Consider the following 27,297-nt stretch of genomic DNA (forward strand, 5'->3'; position numbering starts at 1 on the left):
CTGGAGTAGCAATACTCATATCAGATAAAATAGACTTTAAAATAAAGAATGTTAAAAGAGACAAGGAAGGCCACTACATAATGATCAAGGGATCAATCCAAGAAGAAAATATAACAATTATAAATATATATGTACCCAACATAGGAGCACCTCAGTACATAAGGCAATTGCTAACAGCTATAAAAGGGGAAATCGACAGTAACACAATAATAGTGGGGGATCTTAACACCTCACTTACACCAATGGACAGATCATCCAAACTGAAAATTAACAAGGAAACACAAGCTTTAAATGACACAACAGACCAGATAGATTTAACTGATATTAATAGGACATTCCATCCAAAAACAGCAGAATACACTTTCTTCTCAAGTGCGCACAGAACATTCTCCAGGATAGATCACATGTTGGGTCACAAATCAAGCCTCAGTAAATTTAACAAAATTGAAATCATATCAAGCATCTTTTCTGACCACAATGCTATGAGATAAAAAACATAAAAAACACAAACACATGGAGGCTAAACAATACGTTACTAAATAACCAAGAGATCACTGAAGAGATCAAAGAGGAAATCAAAAAGTACCTAGAGACAAATGACAACGAAAACACGACGATCCAAAACCTATGGGATGCAGCAAAAGCAGTTCTAAGAGGGAAGTTTATAGCTATACAAGCCTACCTCAAAAAACAAGAAAAATCTCAAGTAAACAATCCAACCTTACACCTAAAGGAACTAGAGAAAGAAGAACAAACAAAACCCAAAGTTAGCAGAAGGAAAGAAATCATAAAGATCAGAGCAGAAATAAATGAAATAGAAACAAAGAAAACAATAGCTAAGATCAATACAACTAAAAGCTGGTTCTTTGAGAAGATAAATAAAATTGATAAACCATTAGCCAGACTCATCAAGAAAAAGAGTGAGAGGACTCAAATCAATAAAATTAGAAATGAAAAAGGAGACATTACAACAGACACCGCACAAATACAAAGCACCCTAAGAGACTACTACAAGCAACTCTATGCCAATAAGATGGACAACCTGGAAGAAACAGACAAATTCTTAGAAAGGTATAACCTTCCAAGACTGAACCAGGAAAAAATAGAAAATATGAACAGGCCAATCACAAGCCCTGAAATTGAAACTGTGATTAAAAATCTTCCAACAAACAAAAGCCCAGGACCAGATGGCTTCACAGGTGAATTCTATCAAACATTTAGAGAAGAGCTAACACCCATCCTTCTCAAACTCTTCCAAAAAATTGCAGAAGGAGGAACACTCCCAAACTCATTCTATGAGGCCACCATCACCCTCATACCAAAACCAGACAAAGATACTACAAAAAAAGAAAATTACAGACCAATATCACTGATGAATATAGATGCAAAAACCCTCAACAAAATACTAGCAAACAGAATCCAACAATACATTAAAAGGACCATACACCACGATCAAGTGGGATTTATCCCAGGGATGCAAGGATTCTTCAATATACGCAAATCAATCAATGTGATACACCATATTAACAAATTGAAGAATAAAAACCATATGATCATCTCAATAGATGCAGAAAAAGCTTTTGACAAAATTCAACACCCATTTATGATAAAGACCCTCCAGAAAGTGGGCATAGAGGGAACCTACCTCAATATAATAAAGGCCATATACGACAAACCCACAGCAAACATCATTCTCAATGGTGAAAAACTGAAAGCATTTCCTCTAAGATCAGGAACAAGACAAGGATGTCCACTCTCGCCCCTATTATTCAACACAGTTTTGGAAGTCCTAGCCATGGCACTCAGAGAAGAAAAAGAAATAAAAGGAATACAAACTGGAAAAGAAGAAGTAAAACTGTCATTGTTTGGAGATGACATGATACTATACATAGAGAATCCTAAAGATGCCACCAGAAAACTACTAGAGCTAATCAATGAATTTGGTAAAGCTGCAGGATACAAAATTAATGCACAGAAATCTCTTGCATTCCTATACACTAATGATGAAAAACCTGAAAGAGAAATGAAGCAAACACTCCCATTTACCACTGCAACAAGAAGAATAAAATACCTAGGAATAAACCTACCTAGGGAGACAAAAGACTTGTATGCAAAAAACTATAAGACACTGTTGAAAGAAATTAAAGATGATATCAACAGATGAAGAGATATACGATGTTCTTGGATTGGAAGAATCAATACTGTGAAAATGACTATACTACCCAAAGCAATCTACAGATTCAATGCAATCCCTATCAAATTACCAAAGGCATTTTTTACAGAACTAGAACAAAAAATCTTAAAATTTGTATGGAGACACAAAAGACCCTGAATAGCCAAAGCAGTCTTGAGGGAAAAAAATGGAGCAGGAGGAATCAGATTCCCTGACTTCAGACTATACTTCAAAGCTACAGTAATCAAGACAATATGGTACGGGCACAAAAACAGAAATACAGATCAATGGAACAGGATAGAAAGCCCAGAGATAAACCCATGCACATAAGGTCAACTAATCTCTGACAAAGGAGGCAAGGATATACCATGGAGAAAAGACAGTCTCTTCAATAAGCGGTGCTGGGAAAACTGGACAGCTACATGTAAAAGAATGAAATTAAACACTCCCTAACACCACACACAAAAATAAACTCAAAATGGATTAGAGACCTAAATGTAAGACCAGACACTAGAAAACTCTTAGAGGAAAACACAGGAAGAACATTCTTTGACATAAATCACAAGATCTTTTGTGATCCACCTCCTAGAGTAATGGAAATAAAAACAAAAATAAACAAATGGGACCTAATGAAACTTCAAAGCTTTTGCAAAGCAAAGGAAACTACAAACAAGACGAAAAGACAACCGTCAGAATGGGAAAAAATATTTGCAAACGAATCAACGGACAAAGGATTAATCTCTAATATATATAAACAGCTCATGCAGCTCAATATTAAAAAAACAAACAACCCAATCAAAAAATGGGCAGAAGACCTAAATAGACATTTCTCTAGAGGACATACATACGGCCAAGAAGCACATGAAAAGCTGCTCAACATCACTCATTATTAGAGAAATGCAACTCAAAACTACAATGAGGTATCACCTCACACCAGTCAGAATGGGCATCATCAGAAAATCTACAAACAACAAATGTTGGAGAGGGTGTGGAGAAAAAGGAACCCTCTTGCACTGTTGGTGGGAATGTAAATTGATACAGCCACTATGGAGAACAGTATGGAGGTTCCTTAAAAAACTAAAAATAGAATTACCATATGACCTAGCAATCCCACTACTGGGCATATACCCAGAGAAAACCATAATTCAAAAAGACACATGCACCCCAATGTTCATGGCTGCACTATTTACAATAGCCAGGTCATGGAAGCAACCTAAATGCCCATCGACAGACGAATGGATAAAGAAGATGTGGTACATATATACAATGGAATATTACTCAGCCATAAAAAGGAACGAAATTGGGTCATCTGTAGAGATGTGGATGAATCTAGAGACCGTCATACAGAGTGAAGTCAGAAAGAGAAAAACAAATATCGTATATTAACACATATATGTGGAACCTAGAAAAATGGTACAGGTGAACCGGTTTGCAGGGCAGAAATAGAGACACACATGTAGAGAACAAACGTATGGACACCAAGGGGGGAAAGTGGCGGGGGGGGTGGTGGTGTGATGAATTGGGCAATTGGGATTGACATGTATACACTGATGTGTATAAAATGGATGACTAATAAGAACCTGCTGTATAAAAAAATAAATAAAATTAAATTAAAAAAATAAAAGAAGGAAGCAGGCACAAAAAAAAAAACAAACTTCACCCACATGAAAATGATATCACACACACCAGTGACATACAGGATTTATCTCACATGAAAGACAGACAAGTTGTCTAAAATCAAATACATAAAATATTAAGAAGTATAACTTGGCCATAAAATTTTTAAAAACTAATGTAAATGTTTAACATTTGTGGAAAGGAAAGTGAAAGCAAACACACCCGGATATAGACAGAGAAGTTGGCCCTGGTCCGCTCGGCGGCCAGGCTGGGGGCGGCACTCTGGCTGTGTTGAGTGCTGGCGTCCTAGCTGGCAGGTGTCCTCGCATGGCCTCTCCTCAGTGCGTGCAAGGAGAAGGTACAGGGAGCCCTCAGGTGTCTCTTCTCCTACAAACACTGATCCTACTGGATCAGGGCCCCACCCTTGTGACCTTATTTGACCTTAATGACTTCCTTAGAGGCCCATCTCCAAATACAACCCCATGTGGGGTTAGGACTCTAACCTATGAGTTTTGGGGACACACACATTCGGCCCACAACACAAATTACAAGTTTATCCTAAAACTCACAAGCATCCAGAACCTACCAACATACCCCATATCGTGCTTTCAGGGTAAGTAAATGTGCTGCTTACACTAGTGTCGGCTGCAGGCTGAGGAGTGGGCAGCTGAACCGCGTACCTCCAGACATGGGCGGTCTGATCTCCAGAAGCTGAGGAGAGAAAGAGGAGAAATTACCCGAGGTGCAAACGTGCGCTGGCTAGGCTCCTGCTAAGTTCTGTACCTGAGGGATTGCAAGTGATTGACTGTACTTAAACAACTACTTCTGAGACTACGTAATGCTACTGACAATAGCAAAAGTGCACAAAGATAATGATTATCTATAAAAATAACCCCCCTTCATCTTAGGATGGAAAGTTGTAAAGGTTCAGAGAAAATTTACAAGCTGTAGATTTTATTCTCCATCTGGCCAACCTAAGAAAACGGAAACCCAAAACTACAGTAACTCAAGGGCACGTTCCCATCCACTGAACCTGGATGCACCCCACAGCTGGCCATGCAGCCCTTGGTACTGAGACCTTGCTATCACCAGCCAGGCCGCAAGGCGATGCTTGGACTTGGGAATGACAGAGGGCAGCTGAGGGGCACAGGCAGGCTCGCAGACATGCGAAAGGGCCACCTCCACTGCCCCCATGAGAGCACCGTCTTAACCCCACCTTCTCTGCGTGGCTGCACAGCTTCCCCAAAGCAGTAGATGGCGGCACGTGTCTGTGGCGTCAAATGGATTTAGTGCCTGACCTGCCCATCTCCCTCCAAGTCAGCGTCCTGTCCAAACCCCTATCTGGCGCTCCACTCTCCAGGCCACTACTTTATGTTTCCATTTCCCACTGCAGCTTCCTGACGTGTCTCGATTTCATCCCTTCTTTCCAGCCTGGTTGTCACTGGTCTCCGTGTCTTCCCAACCACAAAACAAACGGCCCACATAACTAGGTTAAACTCCTGGCCTCCTTTACTCCCCAGATGTTGATTCAGGCATCCACTAGCTCTGTGGGGGAGGCCTGTTAAAACTGGACCCTCAAAGGACCCTGCCACCTGATCGACTTGAGTGTAAGAGCACTGATTAGTCCCACTTCTGTCCTCTGTCCCGGGGTCAGCAGAACTGGCCCGTGGGCCAAATCCAGGCAGCCACCCACCCTGTAAACACAAACAAGGGTCACTGCCCACTGCCATGTCCCCTCATCCGTGCACCATCTCTGCTGCTTCCGTGGCAACGGAGCTGAGCAGCTGTGACTCAGACCATGTAGCCTCAAGATGAAAACAGTTACTTCTGGTCCTTTACAGAAAAGCTTGCTGACCTCTGATCTAGACAAACACTCGTCCTTCAGGTTACCATCCATGTCCCCAAAACACCACGGGGGTCCACAGGTGTCAGACAGTTTTATGGAAAAACTCCTCAATATGATAAGGTGTTATTTTATTTTTTCTTAATTTTTATTTTAATTTATTTACTTATTTATTTTTGGCTGCATTGGGTCTTCGTTGCTGCACACAGGCCTTTTTAAAAAAATTTATTTATTTTATTTATTTTTGGCAGCACTGAGTCTTTGTTGCTGCGCACAGGCTTTCTCTAGCTGCGGCGAGCAGGGGCTACTCTTCGGGTGCATGGGCTTCTCATTGCAGTGGCTTCTCTTGTTGCAGAGCACGGGCTCTAGGTGAATGGGCTTCAGTAGTTGCAGCACACAGGCTCAGCAGTTGTGGCTCACGGGCTCTAGAACACAAGCTCAGTACTTGTGGCGCACGGGCTTAGCTGCTCCCCAGCATGTGGGACCTTCCCGGACCAGGGCTCAAACCCGTGTCCCCTGCACTGGCAGGCAGATTCTTAACCACTGTGCCACCAGGGAAGTCCCAATAATCAAGGTGTTTTTAAACTACGTGAAATGAAAACAAACCCAAGGTACCACAGCTCTTTCCAGGAAAACTGCCTGGGAAGGAGTAAAGATGCGGGCCAGCAGAGAGCCCGACTCGGGGCTGCTAAATTCCTCATCTCTGTGCCGACAGGGCCTCAGAGAAGCGAGCACATTCCCACGAGCAGGAAGAGCAGGTGGCAGGGATGGGCTTCGTAAAAAGACCTCCAGGAGAACGCGGCCGAGTTCAAACTGACATCAAGTCAAGTTCACCTAATTCGCAATCCACTGCTCATTTTAAAAAAAAGTGCCCCTCAGTGTAGTTTTCTTTATACATTTCTCGTGCATTTTGTAAAATGTCTACTAACGACTAAGTTCTGTGAAAGGCGTGGCTAATCCTGATGCTACTGATGAGAAAGGAATGATGACACAGCTGTTTTCAGGTCAGCAATAACTGTTCAATAAATAAAAAAACAAAATCAACATACCGGTGAGAGCCAACTGTTCTGATGGATGAAATTTAATGGAATTTACTGCAAAATAAAAATATTACAGAAACAGGTTTAAAGTAAGAATGTATCATCAATATTTATTATAATTACAGCATGTATTACAAAGTTAAATTTAAAAACTAAAGAAACTATGATAGTTCAATATTAAATATCTTAATTCAGTTAAACTATAAATAAACATGTAAGTTAAAGAGAACAGAGGTAGTGCCACGTGCCGTGGCCAAAAAAAAAAGAAGAGAGGTACAATACAAAGTAACTAAATATGAACTACCAAACTGCTCAAGAATAGGATACACAGAAAAAGGATATTAATAATCTATTTTTTATACATAGGGAAGTCACCTAGAGTTAAAAATAAACCAGGATGAAAAAAGAAAACATAATTATAACAAGCAGAGGCAGATTACAGTGGTGCACACTGTTTATTGCCTACCCAGCTGCCCACAAGCCCACCCTTCCAAAAACCCAGTCTGTTCTGTTCCAGAAGACTCGGGAACTCAGAGAAGGCAAGCTCCTGATGGCCTAGGGACGGTTTGGATCGGAATGGATCGGGACCAAATGAGGACAGTTACGATACCCTCCCAGTCTCCTCTCCAGATGCAGGAATCTGCCCGAGGTGTCCTGGGGAGGCTCTGGCCCCATGACAATGCTGCCCGGAGACTGACCGGTCCTGAGCCTGCCCGCCTGCCGAGGCGCTCTCCTCAGGCAGAAAACGAGAGGCTGGAAGGGTGGAGGCCACTGTTCCTGGTCGGCACCTCCCAGTCACCCCAACACAGGCCGACCCAAGGCACTGGAGAGCCAGCCCACACCCCCCACAGCCCAGACACAGGACGTACAGGGAGCTTCCCAAACCTCAGCAAGTTCTCTCTTCCACTAAGACTCTGCCAGGTACGCCATTAGATCGATACTTTTCTAAGAATCTGAAAAATGCTAGAAGATGCTCTTTTACCATTAACACTAGACCAGAGAGAACTGTGGGAAGAGCTGGTGAAAACTGTAACTGCCTTAAAAATGTTAAATAGAAAATGCCCCAAATAAACACTACTAACAAACAGTATTAATGCTCCCAATTTCAACCTCAATTGTTACTTTCTGGTGTCTATGTGAACTCCAGCAAATTAGTGACGTAAGCAGGAACATTAGTAATACTCACGGATGAGCACGAGGTTTAAGTGAAGAACACAGGCAACGTGCTTAGCCAAGAATCCGGCAAATGGTGGGCGCCGACGACCACCAGCTGCAGGGCCAGTTTATTCTCAGTACTGTTTACACAGACGTTTAACAGCACAACATCACTACGTGGGGCGGGGGAACCCCAGCACGCGTGGGTGTGATGAGGCCTTATAGCCCAAAGTCAGCGGGTTGGGCCAAGCCACAGCCCCACCAGCAGCTTATTCACAGCACAGCTAATGTCACTCACAGCAGCCACATGAGGAATAGAAGAGAGGGGGCCAGAGACCACAGTTCCTTATAACAAGCTCCAAGATCGTGTGCGTCTAACAAGACACATGCCCGCCCCCGGCCGGCTCCACTCGGCTCCCCAACGCCAGGGGTTGGGAGGTGTGTGGGGAGAGAGGGCACAAACCTTGGGCACCTCCTCTCTGGAGGCAGCTCCGCCAGTCCACAGGTGGGCACACTCTGCTCAGAGGACCCAAGAGGAAGGAGGCAGGCGCCAGGCACGTCAACCCACCTGCAGGGAGCTGCGCTGATTAAAAACCCAGAGCTCCACACTCCCCTCCATTACAGTAACTCAGTCACACAATCAGCACCACCAGGTGGAAAAGGCAAAAGCAGGGCGTAAACACGACAAAGACAGTGCCCAAAGCAGCCTGTGCTCTGCTCTCTCCTCAGACTCCTCTAAGTGCACGACAAGTCCAGAAAGAAACAGGCACAAACTCACAGCAACAGAGACGGAAGACAGTGAGAAGAGGCACCCGGGAAACACCAGGGTGCAAACACACAGGTGACCACAGGGGGCCAACAGGACACAGGGGTGATGGCACCTGAGTGGACATGGGGGTGATGGCAGGTGACTGAGTGGACATGGGGGTACATTTCTAGACTGCCAAGTCCCACAAATGTCCAACACAATGCTTTTTTAAGAAGACCTAAAAGAGGGCTTCCCTGGTGGCGCAGTGGTTGAGAATCTGCCTGCCAATGCAGGGGACACGGGTTCGAGCCCTGGTCTGGGAGGATCCCACATGCCGCGGAGCGACTAGGCCTGTGAGCCACAACTACTGAGCCTGCGCGTCTAGAGCCTGTGCTCCGCAACAAGAGAGGCCGCGATAGTGAGAGGCCCGCGCACTGCGATGAAGAGTGGCCCCCGCTCGCCGCAACTGGAGAAAGCCCTCGCACAGAAACAAAGACCCAACGCAGCCAAAAATAAATAACTTAATAAAAAAAAAAAAAAAAAAAAAAGAAAATGAGCACCCCAGCTTTAAAAAAAAAAAAGAAGACCTAAAAGAAAAATCCTAAAGTCTTCAAGAGACAAATATCCAACTACCTATGAAGGACCAAGATTCAAAAGAGCATTATTAGACTTTTAATATCAATCCTGAAAGCTATGAAAAAAACAAGTCAGGGACTTCCCTGGTGGCGCAGTCGTTAAGAATCTGCCTGCCAATGCAGGGGACACAGGTTCAATCCCTGGTCTGGGAAAATCCCACATGCCATGGAGCAACTAAGCCCACGTGCCACAACTACTGAGCCCACATGCCACAACTACTGAAGCCCACATACCTAGATCCCAAGCTCCACAAGAGAAGCCCCTGCTCACCACAACTAGAGAAAGCCCGCACGCATCAACAAAGACCCAACACAGCTAAAAATAAATAAATAAATAAATTTATAATAAATAAAAAAATTTTTAAAAAGCAAAAAAAAAAAAAAAAACACGTCAGCAGAGCACTACCTTCAACTTTCAAAGAAAAGTACTTCCTACACAGAAGACTATACTCAGCCAAACTACCCATCAAGTGTAAAGGTAAAATACATTCTTCAAGCATTTTACAGTCTCAAAATTTTTCCTGTAAGACCCTTTAAGAAGGAAGCTACTGAAAGATAGGCTTCCCTGGAGAAAGAGAAAGAACAGGGTCCAGAAGACAGGAGGTAACAGAGGACAGAGGTGGAGAGAAAGCCCAGGAGGACTCAGGAGGCAGACTGCAGGCATCTGTGCTACAGTCCTGGGTACCAACTGTCAGAGGGAGGGGAGGCTTCAGGGAGGGGCCAGAGTGACAGCAAAGGAACACAGACATTCAGGGAATGCCACATGTCAGGCAGATCTGCACAGAACAAGGCCAAAATAAAAGGCCACTATTCCCTTCAGAGGAAGCCAAACTGGGGATTGCAAGTAAGGTACGTGCTTGGGAGCTGTGAACTATATGGATGCAGCCACAATTAGGTAAAACCTGAACATCCATTTAAATGGAAGTCGAGCTGTAACCATTTCACAATGACAAGGAGCACAGAGGGATGGAGGGAGGAAGTGAGCCAATCTCCTTCTCCTTAATAATAGTCACTTCCTTGTAGAAAACTCCAAAATTAAGAAATAATAAGATAGACTATTTTTTTAAATGGAAGAAAAAAGCAAACTATTTAAAACTGTTAAAAGTGGTTGCCTTTTGAGAAGTGAAAATGAGGAGTGAGGAGGGATGAGCAGGAGACAGGTGTGAATTTTTTATACAGGCTGGCTAACACTTTAATTTTTAGGTTGTCTATTTAGCCTGTCTCATCCACTGCAGGCAGCAGCAGCCACCCAGACACAGACCTGGGGGAAGACAGTGGGTCCCAGCTGGAGGGGACGGCAGACGAGGCAGGAGTGTATGTGGGGGGGGGCGGGGGGGGGGGGGACATGTTCCATGTGGGAAGGTATGAGCTGGCTCTCACGCTGAGGCGACAGGGACAGATGACAGCAGGTGCCCTAAGAGGAGGAGGAGCCTGGCCACGGCCCTGACGGGACAGCAGGTACTCCCTCCACCAAGAGGCCAGAAAACACGCAGAGGAAGGGGTTTCACCCAAGTCCGTGGGGGACACACCTAACCCTGGAGGTGGAGGGCGGACACCACCGCCAAGCCTGTCTGCAGGGGTGAGGGGTGAGTGAGCCGGGGGCAGCGTGACACATGGCCTGGAGCCGGGGCGCTGGGAGGAAGAGTGACATCTGCCCACCGGTGCCCGCAGGAAAAAGCCCTGCATCCACACCCACCAGGATCCCAGGGGCTGACACACAAAGCACCTCTGCACCCGAGGACCCTCCCAATGGAACACAGTTCATGATGCTAGTGCACATGTTCCAGCTCCAAAGTGTGCACGGGTGGCCGGCTTTCTACGCCGCCCTCGGGACAACGTTGTTCAGGGAGCTGAGCTGCCCCTTCGTGAAGCTCACACAGTCAGAGGCAGAGGCCCAGCCCTCCCTCTGAGAGGACGCCCCGTGGTCCCACTGCTCACCTGACCCCACGTGGCCCGTGTACTTGGCGAGGCTCCGCCCCGTCTCGATGCTCCACAGCAGAGCCGTGTGATCTGCAAGATCGAAACGAACATGAGTGAGCTGCTGATTTTATGGTCTTTTTAATAAAAGAGGAAGATAAAAATTCTGAAACTGAGAAGTTACATCACCACCAGTATCGCGTGCAACTGTGCTCAATCTCCTCTGTGATCCAACTGATCGGAGAGGATAGGGGGCCGGTGACCCGTCCGAGGCCACAGAACCGGCAGGGGGAACCTAGAGACCTGAATGCCTAGGCGCTGTGCACTGCCGGCACCAGGCTGGGGACTTGGGACACAGGAGTCACTTGAGTCAAGGGCTCGTTATTTTGTTGAAATATTAAGACTTTTCAGAATATCAAGCTATATTCAAATGCAAGTAGCATCCAAATCCAGTTACAAATTATTTGAGATAATACATGCTCTTTGGACCTCTCCTCTCTGGGCACAGTAATAAAAAGATAAAAAGGAGACTTAATAAGGGAAACCCGAAACAAAATGCCGATTATCCAAGTGAGATTTCAGAAATATCAGAAAAGGGTCTCTGTATTCTTTTCTTAAACTGTAATTTCCAAAACAATCTGGGGTGCTCACATATGAACAGAGTCTTAAACAAAAGAAAGAACTTTCTTCATCATTCTAATGATGTTAGCATTTCCTCTTTCCACTATAAAAGGTAGGAGCTAGTGAGTAACTTTTCACAGGATGGCAGTCGTTTTCCACAAGTGAGCACATTTTTAATTTTAGGAATTTTTTTCTGAAGGGTTATTAGGTTACGCACCTTAACTAGCTCTCAAAAGCATCTCCTCTCCAGTGAGGAGAAAGGGGGGTCTCTCTAACGCCACCCTGGGGCTCCTGACGGCGGACTCCTCTACATGCTTAGGTTTCAACGCCGCTCGGCCACTTCCGCTTCCAGGGCAGGCCACGCCCGCCAGCAGTGAGGCTGGTGTGGACTCACCGGCAGACGCGGTCCCCAGCACCACAGGCTGCGTCCTCGCCACACTGACGTCCCAGATGCCATCCCTGTGGCCGATGTACTCCTTCACGAGCTGGCACACTGCCCTGGACGTGGTGGTCTTGAAGCTGGAGACGATCTGAAATTGTGATGGGAATTTACTGAGCAAATGTGTTTAAGTTTAAAAAAAATAAGACAGCATGTCTTGAAGATGCATAAATCACCGAATAGAAAATTTTAAATGTTACAGCAACACAACATAGGTGCAGCTGGATCTCATATAGCAGGAAGGAAGTCCTTACGAAGGCCTCGGAAGAACCCCACGATCCCCCCACTTCCAACGCTTGCCTACCTGTGTACCTTACATGTCCTCCCCACAAATCCAAACTATCAGACAAAATTTCCAAATTTTCAAAAAAAAAAAACAAAAAGATGTAGCAGGACACGAAAAAGTTAGGAAGATATACCCCAAACCCTTAACACTAATTATTCTTATTATTTGGGAACTTGTGCTCTTTTATTTTTGGTAATTCATACCAACCACATATTATCAGGAGGAAAAGAGTCCAAGGTAGGGGAGGAATCAAAAGACAACACTTGTAACAAATGAAGTTACTGAGCGCGGGCTCGGCACCGGCCCTGCACTAGGAAAGGGCTGTCGCTCTGCTCCTGTATGACACAAACAGCAAATAATTCTCACTTCCTTTTATAAGTGCACGAGGAAGATGCTAATTAAACACAAAGAGTTTGGTTTCTAAATTGTCTAAGATAAAAGATGGCTTTTCAGCTTTTAATTAAATTAGAATAATGTAAATTAATCAGAATACTGAAACCGTAAAATCAAGCGAAAAAGAAAAATGGGTGGTATTACAGAGCTGTTTTAAACACTGATTTATTAGCAAAGCCCTAAAAATGTATCTAAATTTATTTTTAGTATAAAGGTTTAAAACACAATCCACTGTTCCACCACCTCAGGATGAGCCCTCAAATGATTCCTGATACAGTGAAAGGCTAAAACAGATGAACAATGGAGAGACCCACTCTTCCATCAGTTAAATAAACAGGCTCCACTGACTGGGTTTAAATTTAAAAGGAGGGCAGGATACAATATGAGCTTCCAAAAGGAAGAAGGCCTTGCTCAACCTCACACCCTCACCTTCCTCTTTCTTCTGAAAGCTCATATCCCACCCAACCCGACTACGCAGTCCCTCCACAAGGAAAAGTGCTTTTGTGCCTCCAGTGCCCTTCAAACGCCTTTAGGAGGGGCGGGGGCAAAGCGCACGGTGAGCGGTGGGAAGCTTCCCAGACAGCACTGTTACGAGACACGAACCGCCTCGACTCGACCAGCAGAAACTGGGGTCACGGCCAAGACTCGTGCCAACTGCATTTCCAAAGGAGTATGGGGAGAGGGCGTGCAGTTGATGATACTGAGCAAACGGTCTCAGGTGCTGCTTCCAGGTGTCCGTCACACTCTGACCACCTATGAACTACTTTAAAAATGTGGACTCAGTCACAACTGCAAAGAGGCCCACAGGACAGACTGAATTACTCCCAGGGAACATTTGTGATGGAAAAGCAGAAGGATGCTTCCGAATTATTCTGTACTGAGATACAATTTAAAGTGCTCTAAAAACCCAAAACAGGCTTTTTCACAGCAAAAGATACTTACCTCTATAAAAACCTGTGTGAACAATTTCACAAGTTCCTATAAAGCGGTTTGCCGGTTAGAATGTGGCGCTGCCCCAACAGGCCTTAGAGCTGCGTCCCAGACCCCCAGGAAGGGTGGGTCTGCGGGGGAGTGAGAAGCCTGCCCGGCTCCACCATGAGAACCCACGTTGTGGCCAGGGCAGAACACGCCTGGTCTCCATGTTCACCTTCACTCTTTAAGGTGGGTGCACAGTGCTATGAAGATGGTTTCTTCTAATCCAGATGAATTTTTAGTCTCTAAAATGACTGGGGCTTTAAATATGTCTAACACATTCTATTAAAGCAATTATTGTACATATTTTTACCTTTGCCCAATTCTTAAGTTTTACTACTCATGGTAAGGGGTAACTCTATATAATCCTTTCTTCCTCTACTTCAGAAATTATCACAGGGACTTCCCTGGTGGCGGAGTGGTTAAGAATCCGCCTGCCAACGCAGGGGACACGGGTTCAATCCCTAGTCCAGGAAGATCCCACCTGCCACAGAGCAACTAAGCCTGTGTGCCACAACTACTGAGCCTGTGCTCTAGAGCCCGTGAGCCACAACTACTGAGCCCACATGCTGCAACTATGGAGGCCTGCACGCCTAGAGCCCGTGCTCCTCAACAAGAGAAGCCACCACAATAAGAAGCCTGAGCACCGCAACGAAGACCCAACACACCCAAAAATAAATAAAATTAAAAAAAAAAAAAAAGAGGAATGATCACGAAGTTTTGGAATTCTAAGACCATACACTGTATACATGAACTGGAATAAACAATATAATTCAAAACAATGTAACAAGAAGTTAGATAAGGAAGAACATAACACCACTTGACATTTTAAAGAAGTAGTTTAATGTTAATTTATTAAAAACTGCAAAACTACTAAGTGTAAGCTAGATAATACAGAACAAAAAAATTTTAATTAGCCACTTACACTCTAGAGTAATCAAAGGAAACAAAAAAATGTCAGCAATATTCAGATTTTTAAAAAACAAAAAATTACCAAAGACTTTCAAATAAGCAGAAATAGCGTAAGACTGAAGCTGCTCCTTGAATTGCAGTTCATCTCGCTGTGGATATCATAATAAGTAACTTTAAGCTGAAGAGAGCAAATTGGAGAAGTAAAAAGCTAACATTAACTATAGCCTTCACAGCAGACTCACCACAAATTTCAACTTTTTTCTAAGGTTTAGCAAAAGTAATGTACACTCATTAAGGTTAGCTAATTAATTTATCTTTTGTTTATTCCAAATACTCCAAAGTGGTGATGCACACAAAATTACCTCAAAATATTACTTCATAACAGTACTCCCCCACAGATAAATTAATTCCCAAATAATTAAATCTTTGCCACTTTAAGAAGGTCAGAAGAAGATAATTTTTAAAAAAGCAAAATATGACAAATATCTCTATTTGCCTTGGACACAGACCTTCACTTCTTGATCATACTTAGAAAATTAAAGAAGAGGTGAACTAAAATGTAACTATAGCTCAGAACCTAACTTCCACTGCTTTATACCCATTTATTAGCTTCTCCAAATTCAGAATCTCCATATCAAGCCAAATAACAATACAAAATGTACTTTCCCACAAAAAAAAACCATAAACCAAAAAAAACACATAATGTTTCAGCCGCAGTAACACAGGTAACATCCAGTTGTCTATGCACTGTGGCCACTTAACATCGACAATACTCCTTTTAAAAATTAGGTTTCTCTATCGCACATATGTGCACACCCTACATACACGTGACAGGCTGAGAGCCACAAGTACCTTGCTGGTGGAGGCCTTGTAGGTGGTCTTCAGTTTCTGAGAAAGCTGGCTGGTGCTGTGACTGGCTGCAGAGACACAGAACCAACCGTCAAGACAATCACACAACCAAAGCACCATGAACGTCAGAGCTGGGACAGGGAGACAGCTCGCCCCACCTTCTGTTCCACACAGGAGGACAATGCAAGCCAGGGGCGTGGGACACGGGGCTTCCCGAAACCTCCTCTTCCTTCTACACCCACACCCGAATTACATTATTCCAAGTCCTGATGACTGCAGAAAGGAAGTGAGTCCTGTCCTCCACTAAATTCCAAACTCCCTCCGAGCGTAACGTGTAGGGTGAGCCCTGCGGGAAGGCAGCCTTACCTTTGGTTTTGAGTTGGCCCTTACTCAGCTCTGCCCCATCGATTGCTTGTCCTTCGGCAGCTAAACGGTCATTAAGAGTCTCAATTTCTCTGCGCACTGAAAAGTAAAACATGTACTTTTGATGTATATTCACCAAATCCAAAAGTGAGCACATAAGAATGTTATACATTAGTACTGTCTAAACAAACACAGGAATGATATCCCAGTAAACAAGGTCACATTTACAGAGTTCCAAAAACCTCAAGACATCATTCCAAAATTAAAAATCCCACTACACTTCCCACACCAGAAAGACCTTGTGCTATCGCGTCCTCAAGCAGGGCTCTTGGATTTCAATATAGTTTGTGTCCTTTGTACTTTATTCAACGCACTTAAAAATGTTATTCTGACACTGTCCAAAACTCAATGAAACACTTACAGTCTAGCTGAGAACACTGAAATTGGAGGAAAAAACATATAATAACAAAACCTTACTATTGCTGCCTGGCACCACAGAGCACAGTGAGGATTATATACCTCAAAGATTAAAAATTCAAGGGGGGAAAAAAAAAAAGAAACAAAAATTAACATTTGGGAGTTCCCTGGCGGTCCAGTGGTTAGGACTTGGCACTCTCACTGTCAGGGCCCAGTTCAATCCCTGGTCAGGGAACTGAGATCCCATGAGCCACGCATGCAGCCAGCACTCGGGCTCTGTGCCTGCCGCCGCCCAGGCTGCCCACGGTGTGCTGAGGCTACAGGGAGGGTGGGGAGGGTGGTGTGGAAGGAAGGCCGAGGGCAAAAAGGCTCGGAACAGATCCAGCCTGAGCATTTGGACATGTTCACAAGCAGCAGGAAGCCACTAAAACCGTTAAGCAACTGACAGTGTAAACTCCAAGTACCTCCAGCATTAGTCGTTCGTAACCCTGTAGTTTTTCTTGAACAAACTGCATCAACTCATAAAACATAAGGCCTTAGATCACAATGGAAATTCAGTAATACCTGGGTTGCTACAACTCTCATAACAAACCCTTAAAAATCAGATGCAGTACACGGTACCTAATTTTTATTTGATAAAAAGCTGGAATAATTACTCACTCTGTAAATTTTCAAGGTGGACTTATAAGAGAACCCAATATTAAAACATTAAATTTTCCAACAGCAAAGTTTAAATGACACAGGATTACACTGTCTTCACCACTGATTCACACCAATTACTTCCAGAGTGAAAAATATTTTAACAATGCAAATGCTGTTTATTAGTATTCAATTTTTGGAAACAACTTAAAAAACATGAAAATCCTGATTATGGTTACATTTGCATAATATAAATTTTATAAACACAAGCCCTATAAAAATAACAAAAGCTGGACTTTCCTGGTGGCGCAGTGGTTAAGAATCCGCCTGTCAATGCATGGGACACGGGTTCGAGCCCTGGTCCGGGAAGATCCCACATGTCACGGAGCAACTAAGCCTGTACACCACAACTACTGAGCCTGCGCTCTAGAGCCCGCGTGCCACAACTACTGAAGCCTGCACACCTAGAGTCCGCGCTCCGCAGCAAGAGAAGCCACTGCAATGAGAAGCCCACGCACCACAACGAAGAGTAGCCCCCGCTCACCGCAACTAGAGAAAGCCTACACACAGCGACGAAGACCCAACGCAGCCAAAAATAAATAAATAAATAAATAAATTTTAAAAAATTATTAAAAAAAAAATAACAAAAACTGAAGATAATGGAACAGTGAGAGGGTAAAGAAGGACAGGTTCATTTCCCAACGCTTGACAGTGAAGCATGAATGCATGTGGCCTAAGGCTGACATGGCTAAAATAGAAGATTATTTAAATTTACAAAAATTATCATGACCAAGAAGCCAAGGCAGCCCACAGACGGACCCTGCCTTTCTGACCTCTGCTTTCTTAATTGTGGCCGTGGATGCCTGGCTACCAGCTCCAGAGACACATAGAGAAAATTCCCTGTCCCTCCTCTTAGGATTTGATGATCTGGCTGCCAGGACAGGACGACATGCAGGAGAAGGGAAGGAGAGCTGCGTGGGGAAAATCATTTCCAGGCAAAAGCAATTAGAAAAACCTTTCATCAAAAACTGCTATGGTGGGCTTCCCTGGTGGCGCAGCGGTTGAGAATCTGCCTGCCAATGCAGGGGACACGGGTTCGAGCCCTGGTCTGGGAAGATCCCACATGCCGCGGAGCAACTGGGTCCGTGAGCCACAATTACTGAGCCTGCGCATCTGGAGCCTGTGCTCCGCAACAAGAGAGGCCGCGATAATGAGAGGCCCGCACACCGCGATGAAGAGCGGCCCCCGCTTGCCGCAACTAGAGAAAGCCCTCGCACAGAAACGAAGACCCAACACAGCCATAAATAAATAAATAAATAAATAAATAAATTAATTAATTAATTAATTTTAAAAAAGTGAAAATCTTCACTAATTTCTGTTAAAAAAAAAACAAAACACTGCTATGGTGAATGACACAGGTAATGGATCAGACGTGCCAGGAACTTCCCAACCTATCCAACTCTAAACTAGCATCCGGGCAGCATCCTTGGATTCAGAGAAAGTGGAAGTCTCTGTATCAAAATCACTGCTTAAGTGTTAATGCTGGAAAGTTGGAAACTATGTCCTTAAAACTTAACAGACATTTAAAAAAAGAGGATAAAGTCCAAAACAAAACAAAAATTATCATGAGAAGAACTAAAAGCAAAATATGCAGAAAGTGTTTTCCTTTGCAGTGTGGGATGGGCCTACAGGCAGGGGGTAAAGTTAGATCTTTCCTTCTTACACTGCTTGACTCTAAGCAAATGAATGCATTGTTTCTAAAATTAAAAAAAAAAAAAAAAAAACTAAAGCCAAGCTAATTAAAAATTCTTTTGATTTACCTTTAATAAGTCAAACAGGTAATACACACATTTTAGGAAATTCTCTAAACACAGTATATTTTAAAGAAATGAATTGTTTTCTTAATTTATAGTATACTTTGTGTAGGAAAAGTTATAAGATGAATTCGTTCTTCGTAAAATCATAATTCAGATTGCCAGGTGTGGTCAGCAGAATACTGCCTGCCCCAAAGATAACCTGTGAACACATGACCTGGTGGCAAAGGTGCCCTGCAGGTGTGACTGAGGTGAAGGACCTCTGATGGGAGATGATGCTGTGTGACCCAGGCGGCCCATCCTTCCCACGTGTCCCGAGGAGTGAGTCAGAGATGAACAAGGAGGACGCTGCCTGCCACTGATGGCTTTGAAGATAAAGAGGAAGGAAGGCCATCGAGCCAAGGACCGGGGGAATGCCAGCAAGATGGGGGCCTCTGTCCTCACACCACAGGGAACTGAGATCACAACCCAAACCAGCAGGAGACACACTCCTCCTCATGCTCTAGAAGGAGCACAGCTCTGCCAACACCCTGACTTGAGTGTGCAGAGCAGGCAGATAATAAACGTGTGCCATCCTGAGCCCTTCAAGTTTGTCAAAGCAGAACAGAAAAGGGATACAAAGGTGAATGTCTACCCACAAATTAAACTCTCAAATATTTGTATGGAGAAGTGAAAAGTTATAAAAGTATTTAAAATAAGAGAGATACTCACATTCTAAGTTTTCAATATAAAGGTTTTCAAATTCTCTTTCTATTTGACCAAACAGTTCCAAAAGAGTACTGCGAACCGAGGAAGGCAGTTTAGAATCCTGCAGAAAAAGAAGATTCTGCTTAAAATGAACGAATGAGTGAACGAGAAACTCTGACACCAAGCACTAATATAATTTTTCCAAAGTGAATTATTTAAACTCTTATTTTACATCTTTACATATTTTATTTCTTATACATAAACACTCAAAGAACTTAAAGTTTCAAATTTCTACAGATGAAACTAAAATCAAATTGTATAAATGGTTACCCAGGATGGCATGAGATTTAAGACCAAGCACGTCTTCAAACATGTAACTTCCTTTCACAAGGAAAGAAACAAGCATACCTTATTCAAAAACTCCCAAATTTGTAGAAAATGAAGTTATAAACAGCCTTTAAGCTCTAGCATATGGTATTATAAATTAATTTTAATAAGCTGTTTACTAATAGAAGATGTACCTTATAGTCCTCATGTTCACTGTGCTTCAAGCAAAATAAACTGGATCATTTCCTGTAACTCTACTCAATACCTAGAAGATTGTTGTAAGCAGGGAAAAGAACTCTCAGCTGTAAGAGCAAAACGTGTATCGGCTAAATGAAAACACCCACGTGGAAGCTCCCAGGCCTTCGCAGGTGCTCTGCCCACCGCCAGCGCCCTGCTCCCACCACGCAGGAAGTCAAAGGAAGCAGCAGCAGCTTCCTTGGCCTGGTGTCCTAGGCACCAACTGTGTTCTCAGGCACTCACTTTCCAGGCACTGCTGGTACTGACAGAGGCTATATTCCACTCCAGCCTCTTCAGGGTGCGGCCTAGACAATATTTTGTATGTGCCCCACCCTACCACTTAAGAGTTATTTTCAAACAAAATTCTTAAAAGATATTTCTAAAATAATGTTTCAATGGTTAACTGATGTCAGTGTAATTTTCCAAGTGAGTTTTCAAATTTATATGCAGCATAAACTTTTTGATGTTTAATGAGTTGCAAATACAAAAAAAAAGACATGTTTATTAAATCCTTTCTCAGATTAACTTCTTAGGAAGACAGGCATTTTAGGCAAAATGATCTGTAATGATACCAACGTTTAGCAACATGTTTTGAAATAATCACAGAACATGAAAGTCAACTTTACAAGCTACTTAAAGATGTGACGCCACTTGTTTAAAAATTCAATCTGGCAGAATTGGTGATAAGCCTCTCTCAACACCCCTCTAAAATACCAATGAAAATCATGAAAAAAAAAAAAGACATCTTAAAATAACAAAGAACGCAAAATAAACCATCACAATTAACGTCTGACACCCTGTCCACCTGCCTGTGGCCTCCCCGCCCGTTCTCCCACACCCCTCATCCACTTAGCCCTCCTCAAGGGGGCGGCACCAGCACCGGTTGAGCCTTTCTGGCCCCTCCCAAGGTCAATCTCCTCTTCCGTGTATCAATTCCTACTCACCTACACTCACAGTATTTAACGTTAAGGTCATTATTCAGCAACTGAAATGTTACCTTTACTTCGAATGGTAAATGCAGCTTCATGTAAGTGTAATCATAAAGGGAGACAATGTCAGCATTAACTTCACTTGATAAAATAAAGACAATCAAGGAGACGTGCAGTGAAAGGGGAACTTCTCCACCAGAGGCAAGCGGAGCACAGCCCAGCTCTGTGGTTGCCTCCGAGCTTCCCAACAGTCTGACCTCCAAGCTGCAATCACAGGTGCCCCACCCCCACCCCCAAGTGAGAGGTGCTGAACTTCTGGAATCATTTGAGAAAACTCATGACACAAAAGCTACGATTCAGTAAAGTTCTATAAGAATCTGTGTTTTGTCACAGCCGATGTGGAAGAGGAGGCAGGAGGCCCCTTTCCCGGCCTCAGTTGGTGCTTCCCGGTGTAGACAGGGGCCTCCCACCTCTGAGTCAAGCACCAGTGCCTCCAATGCTTCTGACTCGTGAATCCAAGACACAAAATTCCCATAAAGACTCCCCAACAACTGAGAGCCTGACTGCAACCCTGTCTAGGGTAATGACCTGTGGCTCCACTCAGATGCCCTGATCACTGGCCTCTCACACCTGAGGTCCGCCCCACGCCTACCATGCCAAGTGCCCATGCCCAACGCCGTCACCGCTGTCCTGCTGCCACGGAACTGGGCAGAGCACCCCCACCAACCCGCAAGGGAGCTCCTCATCCACCAGCAGGCACCAACCCGCCCGCAGGGTTCTGAATGACCCTCATAAAGGGTTACCCCAAGATGCAACTACCTGCTGGCTCTACATCACAACGGGGACAGCGCAGAAGGCCCTGAGAACATGGTGTTACCACCAGAAAATGCCAGCAGAGACAGCTGTGGAATTGTCACTGCTGGAAATCTAAGTAAATCTAACAACTTAAAAGTATCTTAGACTACCTGCACTGTCCAAGGGGGTAGCCAACAGCCACATTTGACTAAATCTAAAAGTAAGTTAATTACAATTTTTAAAATTCCTCAGTCCCACTAGCCACATGTGGCTCTTGGTTCCCATATGTGATAGCACAGATCTACAACATTCCATCACAGAAGTTCCACTGCACAGCTCTGATTCAAACATTCCTTATAAGAAGAGATTGGGACACAGACACCCACAGAGGGGGAGACCTTGTGAGGACACAGGGAGAAGATGGCATCCACACCCAAGAGAGAGGCCTCAGGAGGACCAACTTGCCCACACCTGGACCTCCAGCTTTCTACCTCCAGGACAGGGAGTAAGCAGTGTCTGCAGTTTAATCTCCCAGTCTGCGATGCTTTGCTATGGCCATCCGAGCTCACGAAAAACATCAAAGCCATTTTGGAGGCTCCTTAAATCTATGATTTTATTTCCAAATTTAAGTTAAAATGCAACCATTTCATTTATTCATCCAGTCAACACATAAGAGGACACTAAGTGAACATTTACCACATGCCAGCAAAGGCGGCGCTAGGTTCCAAGCACACACAGCTGCCTCCTGGAAACACATCCTCCACATCCCGGCTTGCTTCTAACAAAGTCAATATGCAAATGAGCCAGTTTCTCTGATTTAAGCCATATTTTCCTTTAACATTATGGCTGATGAATTAGTTCTAATTGCAAAAGAATGATTATAAATTCATATGTATTTTTTTTTACATATATACTTAGGCCTATGTAAAGATATAGCAGATGTAGCTAAAATTTATTTTATTATAACATGTATTTTATTTAGGCTTCACGACAATGTTCTTTTAAAAATCTAACACGTTTTCTTCATCATAAAGGAACTAGAAAAAGTAAAAGCAAACTTATCAATAAAATATTAGATCACTTAATCAAAGGTGGTATCAAATTATCAGAAAGACATAATGTAATAAACAGCAGAGAACACACTCAACTACAGCAAACACAGGATAAAGCCAAGAAAAGTTACTGAAAGATCGGATTCCAAAAACTCTGCAGAGAATAGAAAGAGATCATTATACCTGATTCTCTTCTCTTCTGGAGACTCAGACAGAAAACCTAAAACTACACTGTCAATTCACCTGTACAAAGAATAAAAACTAGTCCAGACTGTCACACCCACATTTATTATTAAGAACTGTAAACACATTAACCTGGAAACCGAATTCTGTCTCTGTGTAAGCTGTTGTACTTGACAGCAGTTTTAACTGGTTTATGAAGGAGGCTGTGTGTTTTGGTAACCCACACTTTTTCTCTACTTTGGAGACCTGCATATATTTGGCTATTTTTGAAACACTGCAAACATGATCCACATCTTCACCAGACACTCACTTGTCCCTCTAACATGTCTCTCGGCAGGCCAGTCCTCTCCTGCTCTGAGCTGTTAGTTCTTCGTATGGAAAGGCTGTGAGATTTGCGTTTCTGTTTTGCTTGGCGAGCAGTTGAACAACTCCCGCTTTCTGTGGGCATTACTTCTGAAAGGTGATACCCTGGTCACTCCTGCAAGAAGCTAAACAGGAACAGGAAAAACAAGTACTTTATTTCTGATACAGCAAACTGAAATGAAGGAAAAATAGACAAGACAATTACTTTTCATTGCAAATTTCCTATGTTAACATTTATTATGTAAATTAGAATGTGATAAATTATCATGTTTTAAGGTAGAGACCACAGCCTTTATTAAAGAAGTAACTTTTTATCAAACTTCATTAACATCCTTTAAAAAAAAATCAAACAGCAAAGAAGGGCTTAAAATAAAGAACAACTCTCCCTTAGCCCACTCTCGGCAGACTCAGCCTACTCCCCAGAGGGAACCAATCCTAATTGCATATTCCAGGCTACAGATTCTAGAGCAATACCCTCCGAGAGAAATCCAATGCAAGCCACATATGTAATCATAAATTTTCTAGTAGCCACATTTAAAAAAGAACAAGTGAAATTCTAAGGATCTAACCCAATATGTTTAAAATAATATCATTTTCGTCAATGTAAAAAACACAAATGGGGTATTTCAGTTTGTAAGCTCCCCGTTTTCCTTCATACTCACAACGCCTCTTGCTTGGAACCAGCCATGTTCCCAGTACACACCTGTGGTCAGGGCCACCGCTACACAGCATACCTGCACGGCATTCCAATATCCACATAATGCAAACATTTTCCTTTACCCATTTTGGATGTTATCTACTCATTTCCTGCTATTATCAATTCCTCCTCCCAATATAATCACATCACCATTAGCTAATTTTTTTTTTTTTTTTTTCCGCTGCACCACGTCTTAGTTGTAGCATGCGGGATCTTTCTTGCCACGTGCAGGATCTTTAGTTGCAGCATGTGGGATCTAGTTCTCTGACCAGGGAACGAACCCGGGCCCCCTGCATTGGGAGTGCAGAGTCTTAGCCACTGGACCACAAGGGAAGTCCCAGCTAGTATGATTCTAAGAAATATATTTACACATGAGATTTTCCTTCTTCAACTGCAGATTTACGTCTTGGACATTACCTACTCATTTTTTGCTCTTATTGGTCCCTCCTTCTCCCAATCTATTTTAGTGCATGTAATTTAAGTATGTACTTATGTTTCTTCCTTCTCCAACTACTGACAGCATCTTTGGGTCCTCACTCTGTAAGGTGTAGAGTATACCACCTTTTCTGGAGCCCACCCCACAGCCATACATCCCCCAACTTTGCTGTCGTAGAATGTTATACAAATGCCAAGCACAGAGTATGTGCCCTCTGGAGATTCTGAGCTTAGCACTCACAGGACCCGCCCCCTTGCCATGTGGGCCAACAGCCACCTCCTTTTGATTGCTGGTGCTGTTCCAGTGTGGATGGAGTACAGTTGTCTTAACTGTGCACCTACTGCAAAAAATTCTGGTGCTTTCCAGTTTCTTACTATTGCAAATAAAGCTACTGTGACAGTAATATGCAGGCTTTTGTGTGAACTTAAGTTTCTACTTCTTTTGGATGAAGGCCCAAGAGTGAGATTGCTATATGTTTAAAGAAAAAAAACTAAAGATTTTTAAAAATCTTTATTGAGATATAATTCACACAAACTCCACTCTGCCAAAACTTTTAAATTTTGATGAAGTCCAACTGATCAATTATTCTTCTTCTAAGAATCATAATTTTAGAATCATGCCTAAGAACTTTTCACCAGTCCTAAATCCCAAACTTTTTCTATGTTTTCTTCTTAAAATTTGTTTTATAGGTTACATCTAAATTTATGAGCTATTTTTGGGCCGATATTTTTATAAGATGTGAAGTTTAGATCAAGGTTTTTTGGGTTTTGTTTTTGTTTTTTTCTGGTGATATCCAATTATTCTAGCACCATATGCTGAAGACTATCCATCCTACACTAAATTGAGAAAGTTTGGCATCTTGGTCGAAAATCAATTGGCTTTATTCCTATGGGATTATTTCTTGGTTCCCTATTCTGTTCCGTTGTTCTGTGCTGTCTTGAAATTAGTGATTCCTATCACTTACATCTTTTTCAAAATGTCTTAGCTATTCCAGTTCCTTTGCCTTTCCATATAAATTTAGAATAATCTTGTCCATATCTACAAAAATCCTGATAGGATTTTGATAGGAATTGTGTTTAATCTGTTTACCAGTTTGGAGAGAATTGGCATCTTTATTATGCTGAGACTTCCAATCTATGAACGCCGCATATAGATTTTAGATCGTCTTTGATTTCTTTCCTCAGTTTTGTAGTTTTCCCATAAAATTTCTACACATACATTCTAAAATTACCCTGAAGATTATACTTTTATTTTTGAGCAATTTTAAATGACACTGTATTTTTATTTCCATCTCCACATGTTAATTGCTGGTATACAAAAATACAATTGATTTTTGTGTACTGGGCTTGTATCCTACGTTCCTGTTGAACTCATTTATTAGTTCGAGATTTTGTTGTAGAGTATTTGGCATTTCCTCTGTAGACTATTATGTCATGTAAAAAAAGAACAGTTTACTTCTTCCTTTCTCATCTGTATGCCTTTATTTCCTTTTCTTATCTTATTGATCTGGCTAGAAATTCCAGTACTCTGTTGAATTAGAAAGTGATAGCAAACACCCTTGCGTTATTCTGATCTCAAAGTTAAAATATTCAGTTTTCACCATTAAGTATGATGCTAGCTGTAGGTTTTGGGTAAATATTTTATCAAATTGAGATAGTCCCCCTCTATTATTCATGTTTTGAGAGTTTCATGAGTGTTAAATTTTGTCATGTTTTTTCTGCATCACTTAATATGATCACATGGCTTTTTTTTTTAAGGTCAATTACACTGATGATTTTCAAATATTGATCTAACCTTGCATCCACGGAATAAATCCCACTTGGGCATAGTGCATAATTCATTCTGTTTGTTCTCTCATTTTGTTTCTGCCTTCTTGTAGGTTATTTGAACATTTTTTAGAATTTCATTTTGATTTATCTAGTTTTTGAGTTTCTCTCTTTCATATAACTTTTCTTAGTGGCTGCTCTAGGTTTTCATTATCTCTTCACAACTTACTCACAGTCTGCTGATCATCAACTTCTACCAGTTCATGGTAAAGTGTAGAAGCTTTACTTCCTCTGTGTCCCTTTGCCCTCCCCATTTATAACATAATCATCTTAAGTATTTCCTCTATACACACTAAGAACCACATCAGACGGCTATGGTTCAACCTTCAAACCTAATTTCAGATAAGGAAGTCTACTGAATTTACCAATTTATTTTTTCTTTCCATTGTTTGTTCTTCCTTCCTGGTGTTCCCACATGATTTCCTTTCTGTTTAGAGAATTTCCTCTATCTATTATTTTAGGGTAGGTCTGCTGGTGACAAATCATTTGAAGGATGTTTTCACTTGATAGAGAATTCTGAGTTGATAGTTCTGTTCCTTCAGCACTTGAAAAATGTGCTACTTCCTTCTGGCCTCTGTAGTTTGTGATGAGAAATCCACTATAGGTAAAGGGACATTTCTCTCTCTCGCTGCTTTTTCATCTTTGGTTTCAGAAGCTTGACTATGATGTGTCTTAGCATAGATTTCTTTGAGTTTATTTTGCCTGGATTTCACTAAACTTTTTCAATCTGTAAGTTTATGGCTTGCCAAATTTGGGAGATACTCAGCCAGTATTTCTTCAAACATATTTTCCCTCTTTCTGGGACTCTGATGATAAGAAAGATAGGTCTCTTGTTAAAGTCCCACAGGTCCCTGGGGTTCTGTTTACTTTTTTCCAGTCTATTTTCTCTCTATTGTTCAGATTGGATAATTTCTATTGTTTTATCTTCAAGT

At 42.6% G+C, this 27,297-nt stretch overlaps 1 protein-coding gene across 5 annotated transcripts in view; it reads right to left on the reverse strand.

The window, feature by feature from the left end:
* Positions 1-27,297, reverse strand: part of WDR37 (WD repeat domain 37) — a 56,050-nt gene that overhangs the window by 21,571 nt on the left and 7,182 nt on the right. For 4 of the 5 annotated variants that reach the window (XM_036841648.1, XM_036841646.1, XM_036841645.1 and 1 more), the window contains exons 2-9: positions 23,354-23,531; positions 19,545-19,641; positions 15,967-16,062; positions 15,604-15,668; positions 12,144-12,279; positions 11,150-11,221; positions 6,683-6,727; positions 4,425-4,501 (exon numbers count right to left, since the gene is read on the reverse strand). In XM_036841648.1, the coding sequence (XP_036697543.1) occupies positions 4,425-4,501; positions 6,683-6,727; positions 11,150-11,221; positions 12,144-12,279; positions 15,604-15,668; positions 15,967-16,062; positions 19,545-19,641; positions 23,354-23,491 (726 nt within the window). In that variant the 5' untranslated portion in view covers positions 23,492-23,531. Of the gene's footprint in view, positions 1-4,424; positions 4,502-6,682; positions 6,728-11,149; positions 11,222-12,143; positions 12,280-15,603; positions 15,669-15,966; positions 16,063-19,544; positions 19,642-23,353; positions 23,532-27,297 lie in introns of those variants that run through there. The other variant, XM_036841649.1, reaches the window with a different exon arrangement.

The sequence above is a fragment of the Balaenoptera musculus genome, chromosome 2 (assembly GCF_009873245.2).
Source record: "Balaenoptera musculus isolate JJ_BM4_2016_0621 chromosome 2, mBalMus1.pri.v3, whole genome shotgun sequence".
Taxonomy (NCBI): Eukaryota; Metazoa; Chordata; class Mammalia; order Artiodactyla; family Balaenopteridae; genus Balaenoptera; species Balaenoptera musculus.